The following is a 12,482-nucleotide window of genomic DNA, read 5'->3' as shown; positions in this document are numbered from 1 at the left end:
GCGCAATCGAAGCGCGTAATAAATTGTCGGGTACTCGCGAATAGCCAAGTTAATCGGTTTGTGATTCAATTTTTCCACTTTTCAATATAGATATATTTTTATTCTCTCTAAAAAGCTAGATAAATGAATTTTCGACGCCTGATGGCTAGAGTTTGTGGTGAGCCTCATCTATTTAAAACTGCACAATATTATTTTTTCAATTTTCCCGTTTGCCCTAGAGAAATCGGTATAGGTATTATTCAACAATTTGCAATGGGTAGATTAGTCTCTGTCGGTGTGATGATCTATTGGGTTTCAGCTCTACCAATATTTTAGTGAGAAAATAAAATCTACTGAGATATTCTTAGAGCAAATTGATGCCTCAAGTCTCTGCATGGAATAAGGGTTGAAGTTTTTACATGGGATGAAGTTGATTTTATTCTCAGTGTGGTTGAATTGTTTGAATAGGGAACGGTAGGAAAATAGAGAAAGTGATGAGTGTTGAAATCAGGGATAAAGTCCTTGAGAATAAATACTAGTGACCGTTGTATTCCAACTATTATTAAAACACCTCCCCTCTAAACATCTGCTCTACCTTTGGTGGAGACATATTCTCGGTCAAACACTCACTGGAAAACATTTATTACATTCTCCTAAGCACCCAGTACCAGTCATATAGTCACAATTCCCCATTTTATGACTTTTAACCGTGACATAAATCACGCAAATATCATACTTAAAATTCAAGAATGATATATCAATAGTAATAGCCCAAGTATTTGCAGTAATAAATAACCAAATGACCATCTAAAAATGAGAATACGAACTGGAAACAATTTTCATCTTCTGCAAATATAGAATAACAAATGAAAAAGAGAATGAAAATTATCCTATTAAAACAAACAATTACTGTAATTATCATAATTACTGCAGTTGCAAGGAAAATCTAGAGAATCAACGAAAAAGGCCCTTTCTACCCCCACCTCGATGGGAAATGAAAATAAAAAAATAAACGAGGATTCAGTTTTAATTATCGCAGCAGTAATTAAAAAATAATAATTTCACGGTGATGTATTCTCACGAGAAAAAGCCACAACGCCTCTAAAAACAGCTGTTAACTTTATCCATCTCGTCACCCAACGCATAATTACGTTTTTCTGATAAATTTGAAATCAACTCGCTCATAACTAGATGTTTACGAGTGGCTTGAACGAAAAATAACAGGTTTATTTGAAGTTTTAACGGTCAAGATTGCGATACCATCGGGCAAATGGTGTTTACAATAGTTGGAATGACAGTGCGAAAAATAGAGAAACAGTATTTGATGTAAACACAATGACTAACCATGAAGTAGTATTGAAGAAATAACAAGTGAAGAATTAAATCGATTCGACGGAATTTGTAATTGACTACTTTGAATTTTTCATCAAGCCATTTCCTGATCTTTTAATCTACCATATCCTCAGAACTACTGGGACTACAGACACTGCGCTCAAAATCTTTGCAATTTCAAGAGCTTAAAAAAACTCGGAATTCATGTTAGCCGTATGTCCAACGGTTCCCACGGAAAATCACGAAAAACGAAAAGACCGACGAGAAAATCGTCTGAGAAAAGTTTAAAAAAAATTTTATCTTTGTATTTGAATATCTAGACATTGGCTGAGTGAAATTCAATATATCACCTCTCATTTTGAAGGTCTCCTAAAAGATCTTCAAAATGGCGGATAATTCACACAAATTGGATCACTGGGTCGGGAGATGGTCCAGCTGAAAGAGCGGCAATATTTAATTTCGTAGTTATGAGCGGAAAGAGTAATAAATTATGAATAATAGACCTCATATCACGGTTCCAAGAGAAAATATCCGTGAAAAACAAGGATCTGGGTAATTTAGCTATTACGTGAGCCCAAGAGACGGTTTCATGCGCTGGACAACACGTGGCGACTCAAAAACTTGACAATTACCTCCGAAAAATGGTTAAAGCAAACGAAAAATTTTCCCCAAAGAATAAATGAACATTCCTCACCAAAAATTATTCCCCAATGCCCCCATTTGAGCACCACGGAGGTGAAGAAAGGTCGTCAGTTCATTGTGTGCGAAATTCAATCCGTGTACCTTCTACCTGAGAAACCGGAGGGAACGGAATAAAGGACTTTGTGCCCGCATGTTGTCGAAATGTTCTCTACAAAGTTTTACCTGGAACTCACGGGAATATCCCTTTTGTCCATAATTTTTCAGGGGATTACCTCAACATTTACAAAACTCGCATGGCAATCCGGAGTACCATCTCCGAATTTTCGCCCAAACCGAATGATCCGATTCGCTACAGACCCGTTTCTCTCGAAATCCCTCAGAAAATCGGCATAATGCAATAAGAATTATCCAAATTCACTCAGCCAATCCAGAGATATCTGATTAAAACAGAAATTCCAATTCCAGGGGATTTTTTCATTTTAATTTGTGCCAAATTCGGAAATTCATTTTGAAACCACAAGAGAATATGATAAGAAAAATTATACGAAATGGATAATATTGGCGAGTTCTCTGTCTCAATTATTAAAAATTATAAAAAATATATTTTATTGTACTTCAGTGTACTAATTAACCCTCCAGGACTAAAGAAATCAATTCCTTTCTTTTGTAGTTTCTTGTGTTTACCAACACGAAAATTTCCTTGGCATTAAAATGTTTCATGGAAGTATTCAAATAGATTCACCGTTGACCAGCAACTCTATTTACGTAAATACATTTTTCACAACTCAATTTGTTTCACAGTGTCCGTATTTATCCTCCTCCACCGAGGAAAAAATATTCTTTCATTAAGAATGTCGCAAACTACCCAAAAATTTACTTGACACTAGTAACTCTCATGGAAGTATTTGGAATGGTAAATGAAAGTATTTTACGTAGATTTACAAGTCAATATATTCGGCAAATCTAATTTTTTTTTCTCAGTCTCCGAACTTGTCCCCCTGTACTCCAAGGATATCCATAAAAACACACGACGGATGGAATGACAATGGCCGTTTGAAAATATCAGACATGCCGAGAGGATGGGGTGGGAGGAGAGTATCGAACGTCGAGCACCCGACGCGACACGACCGAACATAACCTCAAATTCCAATCCCCCAATTTCCCCAGAAAACCCCCAAAGCAGCCCGAAAACCTCCCCGCAACCGTAAAAAAATCATTTCCAAAAATTTCCCCCCACAAATCAAGAAAAAATTAAGCCCCAGGACGTGATTTCTGTAATGGAGCAAAATCCCCGGAGTCTGAAGAAAAAGCAAATGTACGTGAAAAAAATGATGGATAAATCGGACCAAAACGGGGGAAGATCGGTCGGAAGATCGACGTTAAGTGGATAAATGATAATTAATAGTAATTAGAACACTTACAGGGTAGTACATCCCTTGTGGAGGAAGAAAGAACGCCCCAGAGCCCCACAGTTTGAGGCCGTTTTGCTCCACCGTTGTGCAGAAAATATCAACGGATCCAAAAAGATCCTCTCCCACTCCACACTAAATTCAAAAAATCCCTCCGATTTTCGGATTCAACACAGACAACGATGAAAAAAAAAAAGAAAAAAGACACACGTTAAATAAAACCGGTTTTGCTCTCGTTACTCTCCTCTTTGTGCACCGTATTTTGCACTTCACTATTCAGCAAAAAAAAAAAACAACAAGATATTATTTTGCCAATTTATCCCCGCGGTTTTACGATTAATCCACTGTCTTCGGTCTTTCTTGCTCCTTTATTATTCTTATTTTTTTTTCACTGTTTTTGATGTGGGAGGGGAAACAAAACGGAGAACACAAAAGAACGGAAAAAATTTGGCGCGATATCACGTTAACTGATGCATTAAGTCACTGGGGTTTTAATATCCACTGGATTGTTATGGGGATTATTTATTTGTTGGTATGTTGCTTTGTCTCGAAAATCTCGTGGTTTCGAAATTGGTAAACACGCGCTAACCGTCGCCTTGTAATGTTCCGTTGCGACTGAAAATCGTGCCATCGTGCGTCGAGTGGAGCCGGCGGTTCGTTACGGCGCCACATGCGCACCGCTCACTGCGCAACTCACTGCCATCTTTTTTCCGAGGGGTGGGGACAACTTAGGAGGGAGTCAAAATAATTCATTATTACATTCTCCAATAATTGAATTACTAAATTATCAAAAAATTACATTATCAAATTGCAAAATCGAAATTTTAGGTACGTGTCTATTGGCAGAATTTATCAGCGATTCGCATGGAAAACAACACACAAAATATATATGCAAATTTTCTACAAAATATAATACATTATATTTTTTCATTGAAAAAAATATATGTATATTGCAGATCAATTGTACACCTACATATTTTGATAAAAATGCAATATATTACATATGTACAGAATATATGTGACAAAAACGAGAGGAATCAAGATGAAAATCTGCAAACCGTTAATATCGAATATCTCGGGATCGATTGAGTGAAATTATCCTAAAACCCACCAGTTTGAGGGCATTACCTCCCCTTTCGTAACAATTACCATTGTTTGGAAATCGGATCGGCTCGTCCCCAGATATTTTCATAGGAAAAAAAATAATCTTTGAAAATTTGCGGCCACGCAAAAAACTCCGATTCGCTCTTTATTCTCGTGAATTCTGTCAATATAAATAGCGGATGTTTCGTCGATTGACCCAATTTACAAGCGTTGTACCGAGTTGGTAATGCCGGTTGGAGATATCGACCTAATGTCCCACCGGACTGTCTCTCATTCACTCCTGGGAGACAAAGTGCTATAACAGATGAAACTCTGTGGGATTATATCACACCCCCCGAGGCTAACCTCCCACCCCCTTTCATCCCTCCCGCCAAACCGTTGTTACTAATACACGGGTGTTTATATCGTGATGCACGCGAAATATCACGGAAAATGCGTTCAAACTCGCTCAGCCGTGATACGCGTTTTCATTTTTTCCCTCAACTTTTTTCTCTCTTCTATATATTTTTTTTTTTATTTTTGCCAGTGCGGTCGATGCAGACTCACGGGGTTTTCATGCACGCCTTGCCACCTACAAAACTACCTTCCACACTAATAAAATCCACGATGCTCAGAGGCCGCAATAACCTCATATTAAAATTTATAGAGAGAAGGAGAAAATGAGGGAGAGAATTTTTTCCATTCGCCATTTTCCATTTAAAACACACTTTTTTCGCATTTATCACGGGTGGGTAATCAACCGATGATAATTAAAACATTTTCACACTGAAAATGGGAAAAATGATACACGGGATCCCGTCTATGAACGATATTTTCAAAATAAAGTTTGAAAAAATCTAGGCTATCGATTTCTTCCAAATTTTGAGAATATAGTTCTGTATCACATTTATATTTATATTTATATTCATCTTCCATTTATATCGCCCCATTTGAAACATTCCATCGAAATTCGATTTTTAAATTTTTTCTATTTGTAATTTTCTCTCTGATCTTTTTTTTTCGTTTTACCGGGTTTTCATCTCGCATTTCAAGCACACGGTGTCCCTCCCACAAATGCTGGAGTGGGTGAAAAACGATTGAAACAGCGAAATTAGAGGGAACTTTTTCAATATTTCAACGAAAACTTTGGATATTAAAAAAAAATCCTTGTCTCGTGTAGCTGATGAAGAAATAATAGAACATTTCTTTGGTAGTGTTGCTCTAATGGTCTGTCCAGCTGACACGGATGCCGGTACATTCATTCAATTTATCCTTTTTATTTTCATTAAGCCAGTGCCCCTATCGTAATCCCTCGAGGTCGCGAGATAAATAAAAGCAGATGGAAAAATATCCTATTTTCGGCCGGAATCTATTGTCGCAGATACCAATATCCTATAGTTAACGTGTCATAAAATAACAGAAATTTTTCAATAAAAAAATCGTAACTGGGGAATAAAAATGAGAGGCAATATTAAAAATAAAAGTAGTGGATAAAAAAAAATAAATTTCAGCTGGAAGCTCGGTGAAAATAAAACTAGAAAATTCTCGTCGAAAAATCATATTTCTATTCATGAGCGAGTGGAAAAAAATGAGGAAATAAAAAAAAAATCCATTCAATTTAATTCGCAAATTTTTCGGGGATTTTGGTGAAGACTTTCTCATCTCCACGAAATTAACGAGAATAAAGAGAGGAGTGCTCTGAGGCTGATTGAAAAAAAGACGAGGCACAGGAGTTTTGCTGACGTCGATTGAAGGAGTTGAGAGGAAAAAAACGATTACCGGAGGCTGAAGCCACCAATTAATGGGATATCTCATCGGTTTTCAATCTCACACATGTCTCAACAATCTGGAACAATCTTGAAAGGCGAGATAAATCACAAACTCCCCAACTATTCAATAATACGAACAATTAAATTGGTATATTTAACCACTGGAATTTATCCGTTCTAGAGGAAAATACTCGAAAATGGATGAACATGTGGTGGAAAAAAATGCTCGATTCTGTTCTCAATAAAGTAAAAAATTGCCAAAAAAGTAAAACAAAAATGAACTGCACACGTACGAAGAGGTATCGGTGGTACGAGCCACCTGCGAGGGCTCATCCTCCGCATGAGAAGAGGCCAGAGGGGGATGTTACTATTACCCCTATATACCTTTCTGGACTCTTCTCGTATCCATGGCAACCCTGCGAATCATGAAAGAGAGGGCTCTCGGCAAATAGAGCCACATCACAATACTCTGCGTGTCCCCATCCTCTACCCGCGATTGTTAAAAATTTCATATTAAAATACTGTTTTTATTGATTCCCAACCCACGTATCGACATATTCAACAAGAATTCCATAACTCGCAATTCACTCTATAAAAAATCAAAAGTTGGGCTATAATAATTTGTTTCACCCAAAAATCCTTCATTTTTACCCACAAGATTTTATTTTAATTATCGAAAAATCTACTGGAGCCAAACGGCTCATCTTTTTTTTCAATTTAAGGGTAGATTTTTCTGAGGTCATTGGGGTCAATATAGGGACTTCAAATGGGGATGGTAAAAGGGCGGGAAAATTGGGTAAAATAATAATTTTTTTTTTCTTGGTAATATTTGGAAGGGACGATGCGAAACTATGGGAGAGAAATTGTGGGCTGGAGTGCCCGAGGGTTTGTCTCATGCAGTTTTCAAGTGCATCAAGTGATTATTTTTAGAAGCCCCTCGAAGCGGCTTCGAATTTTACTGAGCGAGATGAAATAGTCCTCGACAGGGAGTGAGACAAGGATAAGAATTTGTATGAAAACGTCACAGATGTGGCGCACATGCGCGGAATTACCACCCGAGACGCCATTCAAGCTCCCAGAAATGTCTATCCTCTCGTCTTTCCCATACCCACACCCGGCCAAAACCCTCTTTACATCCACCGTTTTTCCCTCACCGTCTTGAAATGCGACTTTGTTCTCTTCAAGACCATCCCAACGCTATAAATTTTGCATGCGAGACAGTGAGAGAACGGCCTCACCATTTCTTTTTCTTTTTATCATGGAAAAATACTTTTTTTATCTTGACAAATCATCTTTCAGGACGTAAAGATTCCACTCCATTTTACACCCACGAGCATTATTAAACTAAAAGTCATTACCAAATTCGCATGAATTTTTTGGGATTCTGCAGGTAATGGGAGTTTAATGAAATTGTTAATATTTGAATATTTATAATTTATGTTTAGGATTTTACTCAACCAATTTCGTTTAGTAGCTATTTCAAAAGTATGACGCACGCATTGAAGAACCCTGTGGTTAATAATGCCTCTAGATAAAATAGAAAATATTTTTGAAATTTCACTCAGCCGATGGCCGTATAGTGAACGATTGAAACTGAGCGCTCACCCCTATAAAAAGTGCCACCCAATCTAAAATAATCCTCATATCCCCAAAATAATTCCACATTCCGATAAAGCCTCATGTCTTCACCCAAACCCACCATTTTACGAGTGACTTTCCCGTATTCGTGAGAAACGAAACAACCAAAATACAGTCCCGGTAAAATAGAGTGAAATTGCCGGAGAGGGAGGAGTAATAGAGAGATACAGAGTAGTAAGTTGCTCGCAACTTCTGCTCTCACAAGAGATCTTATATATCCTCCTGAATATACAGAGTGAAGTCACGTAACGAAATTACCGTAGCCCGAGGGACAGCTTCACCCCATGGTTTGTCTTTTCAAGACAAACAAGAGGAGAAAGGAGCCAAAGGTTGAAAAAACTCGACGCAGCGTCCGTAAAGTGGAATTTTTCAGACGCCCCAACTTGACGGTGATGCCTGATAAATGAATACCATACCCTAGAATGACCCTATAATATCTCCAACGAATCGAAAGCAATTCCCATCGAGAGCCCCATCGAGAGCCCCATCGAGAGCCCCATCGAGAGCCTCCATAAAGAAAAATGGGGGTGTTTCGAAGTGACGTAGATAATGGAAAAACTGGAAAACAAAAGAGGGTTCCTCATTTTATCCCTCAAGGGGATGACTCCTGGAGCTCCAGAACGGAAGACTCTCGACTATCCATACACGTTAGAGTGAATCTCCAGGTCACCATGGTAACGCCACTTCAGGTCGTGTCCCTATTGCCCGGTGGTACTCCCTCGTAAGGTCTCGGGCTATATGCGATCCGACGAGATTACGAGACATCCCCCCAGCTAACCCTCATCTCTTGGACCCTGAGAATGTATCCAGCTCGTACCAACCCCATGTCATCAGCGTTTGTCGCTGTGTGGGGAGGAAGGTGATTGGGTGAACTGAAATTCATCTCTCTCGTACCCCCTCCACCCCTTCCAGGCACGTGTTTGTGATGTGACACCCATCGAGAGCCTCTCGTGATTGCCTGACAATACGTGAATTGCTTGGAGATCAACTCACTCAAGCCAACACATGTCAGAATCTATTTATCTTAAGACAATAAATAGTGAATTGTTAGCCTAAGGTGAATTGAGCCCTAGGCCGGTCAACCATAACCATTGGATTACTAAGGGAGGTCGTTGCACAGTACTTTTATTTTTTCCGAATATTTGTCGGCGCGGAGAAATTGTTCAACGATCGAAAATGGAATTTCGCAGTGAGACGCGTTGAAATGCGTTTAGGGTAGATATTTGGCGTTGAGCCAGGATTAATTTCGACTCTTCGACGTGTCCTACGTCCACTCAGCCGCATTTAGGCTTGGTAAAAGTCCTCTAGGAATAAGAATAAATAATAAATAAAGTTTAAAAATATATCGCGAAAAATCAAAGGGGCTTCCATGGCATTATTTCGAGTGCAAATAAACTATTCCTTGGTATTTTCTGCTCTGAACTCGTGTTTATGTTCTCTTGGACGAGTTTCCTTTTCCCCTCAAACTCGTAAATTTTCTTCACTTCCACCGGGCGAAACCAGAGGAGCCTTATGGAATAATATACAAGAGAAACCGACGTCTATTTCTATGTATTTTCATGTGGATAATGTGCACGTGGCCACGACAACTTGTAAACCAACACCCTTCCACTACCCAGAATATCGTAAAGAATGTTCCTTATCATTTTGTACTATATCTCATTATTAGAAAAATCCTTGGAACTTTTAACCATGTAACAAATATTGTGGTCATTCTCCATTAATAAACTAATCAATAAACCCCTGATAAATAATAAAAATATCTCAGAAAATCGTTAATGAAAAAATTTTTCAAATGAAAAAAAACCTATATTCGTCCACATAAAATTGAAAAAAATAAATAGAAAACGAAGAGATAACCTCGGAATCCACTAATGATAATTAATCTGTCGAATTGACATTCCCAGAGAGCGAAATAAGAAAAGAACCCACGGTTATCTTCCCACGATCTTTAAAGCATCTCCTGGGGTACATTTGGGTACCACTTCAGGGTCATCGCGATGTTATTGTAATTTACCTCTGCAGTCGGTAAGTTAGCAAATGGCGATCTGATAATGCGAGAAATTCCAGGAATCCACTATACCGGCGGGCATGTTGCCACTCGCCGTTATTTAGCGGCATATGGTAAAAAATAACGGTCTAAAAAATATCAGTCAGATTTTTGGCGGGAATAAATTTCTTGCTCCCCTCAATTCCACACCATCATTGACGATTTTCTTCAAATACATAATATATTATATAACATAATATCAATATTCAATATATAATATATTTGACAATATGTAATATATTGGATATTTGTATTTTTTATTCCAGCATAAAATTCTCTCGTTTATACAGTCCAGCGATTATTCAATAAATTGAAAATAATCAATTAATTTATGTCCTTTAATTAAGTTCGATAATTGAGTGTTCATCTGTCGACATGTCTGAGATTGTCAAATAATGTGACATAATAATAATATCAATATTATTATTGTCGTGTTATTATTATAATTATGGAATCGAATTAGATGGAATGGAAAAAAATAGAAAAATGGCGGGAGACAGTTGTTGGCTGTCTGAAAAAATTCCTTTGTTGTCTGGATTTTTCGAAAGACTTGAGACTTGGAATTTTTTGGTGGGTCTTGGAAATCATTGACTGGTTAATTAAGAATTCAATTAACACGGATTGGACGAGAGAAATTTGAGGTAGAATTGCTATTTTTTGGGGGGCAGGACGGAGTGGAAAAAAGGGGGGAAAATGAGGATTATCTGGAAATGTGGACATACCCATATTTCGCGATTTAGCAGCTCCCATTCGTAGTCGAGGGAAATGTTTATTCGTTTGTTGCGTCGTTGGATGTGTGACAGGAGCATTTGTCGTGTGGAAGATATTTATTGTGTAAATGTTTATCGGTTATTCGTGGAGATCTGCGTGCGATCGCGAGAACTAGTGAAGAACGAGTGACAAAGAATCGCTGGAGTCACTGTTTTTCGAATGCGCGCGCAACCCTTCCCGCCCAAATTCGGCGGGCACTATTTTTTTTTGGCGGGAACAGACTGCAGTTTTTAATTGGAATGGGGAGGGAAAGGTTTAATAATCTATTTATCATTTTTAGGTTTCCCCTCTATTTTTAGATGGGTAAATATAAAATATAAAATATATGATATTTGAATTGGAGCGGGGGAGATTACTGGCGGAGAATTGTTGATTAATTATGAACTATTTTTGAGAATTTTTCAACTATTTCTAGACAATAGAAATAGAAAATTTATAAAACACCGGATATTTTTTTTAGTGGGAAAAATGGAAAATTCAAATTGGAGTGAGACAGTGGAATGTTTTGTCATGATATTCGAGGATGAATAACGGCTCGCATGGCACGTATGGCTTTTCACTTCATGTCCTCTCCTTTTCTACGCAATATCTTTTGACAGTTCTCTGCTCGACTGGAGGAGTCACTGTCCCCTCAATTCTATACCGACACTGAGAGTAATTTGCTTCAGACGATTCGTGGACTTGTAAGGACTGAATTGCTTCTATGTGATCGCATTTTTGTTACTTTAAGAAGTCTCACGAGATTTATCGGATTCTGTACAATACAGGGGGTGTGTAAAGATTCGCGATGCACGGTGCAGAGGGTATGTCATATTTTTCCCATTTTGTCCCCTTTTTTTTCATTCTATTCCGCGTGGAAATCGAGAAAAGCCATTTCCTATTTACTCAGACCAATATTTATTCTGTTTTCCCAGTTTTCCGAGACTGGAACGAATAAACGAGGGGTAATGGATTTTTAGGCTCTGTGGATTTTTATCAGGTCTTGTTTCACTTTTTTTTTTAAATTCAAAACGCCTAACAAAAATTTTTATCATCTTTCAGAATCCATCAATAACTCATTTATTTTTAAAAACGAAAAGGCAAATTTTTAATTATGTTAATCTAGAAATTCGTCACGGGAATTAAGTTGTTGCTCCGGTGAAGTTCGATTTTTCTTTCTATGACTGAAATTTAATTTGATATATTTCTAATTTTAATTCGATTCTTTTGATTAATGATTTTTTTCTAAAATCTGATTTGAATTCCTGTGCAATTCTTCCATGAGAGATAAACGTCAAAGAATATTACCCAGAGGAGATGGAGAAATAGAAAAAACAAGTGGAATAAAAAAAAATATCTCGAGATAGAAATAATGAAGGGGGAAAAGATATTGCTAGAATTCCTCGGTTCTCATCGTATTCCCTCAAGAACGTACCTGTCCAATGCGACGTAAAGGGTTGGAGGGTAAAGGGAGTGGTGAAGAAGTTCGCTTCATGTCGTAATAAAAACCAATGAAAAATATTGCCCCCGGGAGAATCCCCTGAATCATCATCTTCTGATGGTATTTTACCCTTTTTCTTCAACTCCTGTTTCTCCGTTTAATAGCTATTACTCAATTTTCACTATCTCCTTACCATTAATGGAGAAGTGGAACACTTGTCGCGACTAATAAGGTAAATACTGGTGTCTACGTGAATTCAATAAATTCACAATCATTGAAAATGCACTTGAAATTTATTTTTGGCACCACCATTGGCAATTGGCAGCAATTCTCCCAAAATACTCATGGACAAAGAACTCGATTTATTCTGAAGGAATCCCCAAAAAAAA

At 37.7% G+C, this 12,482-nt stretch overlaps 1 protein-coding gene across 7 annotated transcripts in view; it reads right to left on the bottom strand.

Annotated features, from left to right (window-relative positions):
• Positions 1–12,482, bottom strand: part of Rbfox1 (RNA-binding Fox protein 1) — a 114,243-nt gene that overhangs the window by 61,544 nt on the left and 40,217 nt on the right. For 6 of the 7 annotated variants that reach the window (XM_011308027.1, XM_011308029.1, XM_011308026.1 and 3 more), the window contains exon 1: positions 3,375–3,965. The exons of the other annotated variant lie outside the window; for it this stretch is intronic. In XM_011308027.1, coding sequence (XP_011306329.1) covers positions 3,375–3,386 — 12 coding nt within the window. In that variant the 5' untranslated portion in view covers positions 3,387–3,965. Of the gene's footprint in view, positions 1–3,374; positions 3,966–12,482 lie in introns of those variants that run through there. 7 annotated transcript variants of the gene reach the window in all.

Source organism: Fopius arisanus, unplaced genomic scaffold (assembly GCF_000806365.1).
Source record: "Fopius arisanus strain USDA-PBARC FA_bdor unplaced genomic scaffold, ASM80636v1 scaffold00057, whole genome shotgun sequence".
Lineage (NCBI taxonomy): Eukaryota > Metazoa > Arthropoda > Insecta > Hymenoptera > Braconidae > Fopius > Fopius arisanus.
Note: the sequence above shows the minus strand (reverse complement) of the source record. Positions and strands in the feature narration are given on the sequence as shown.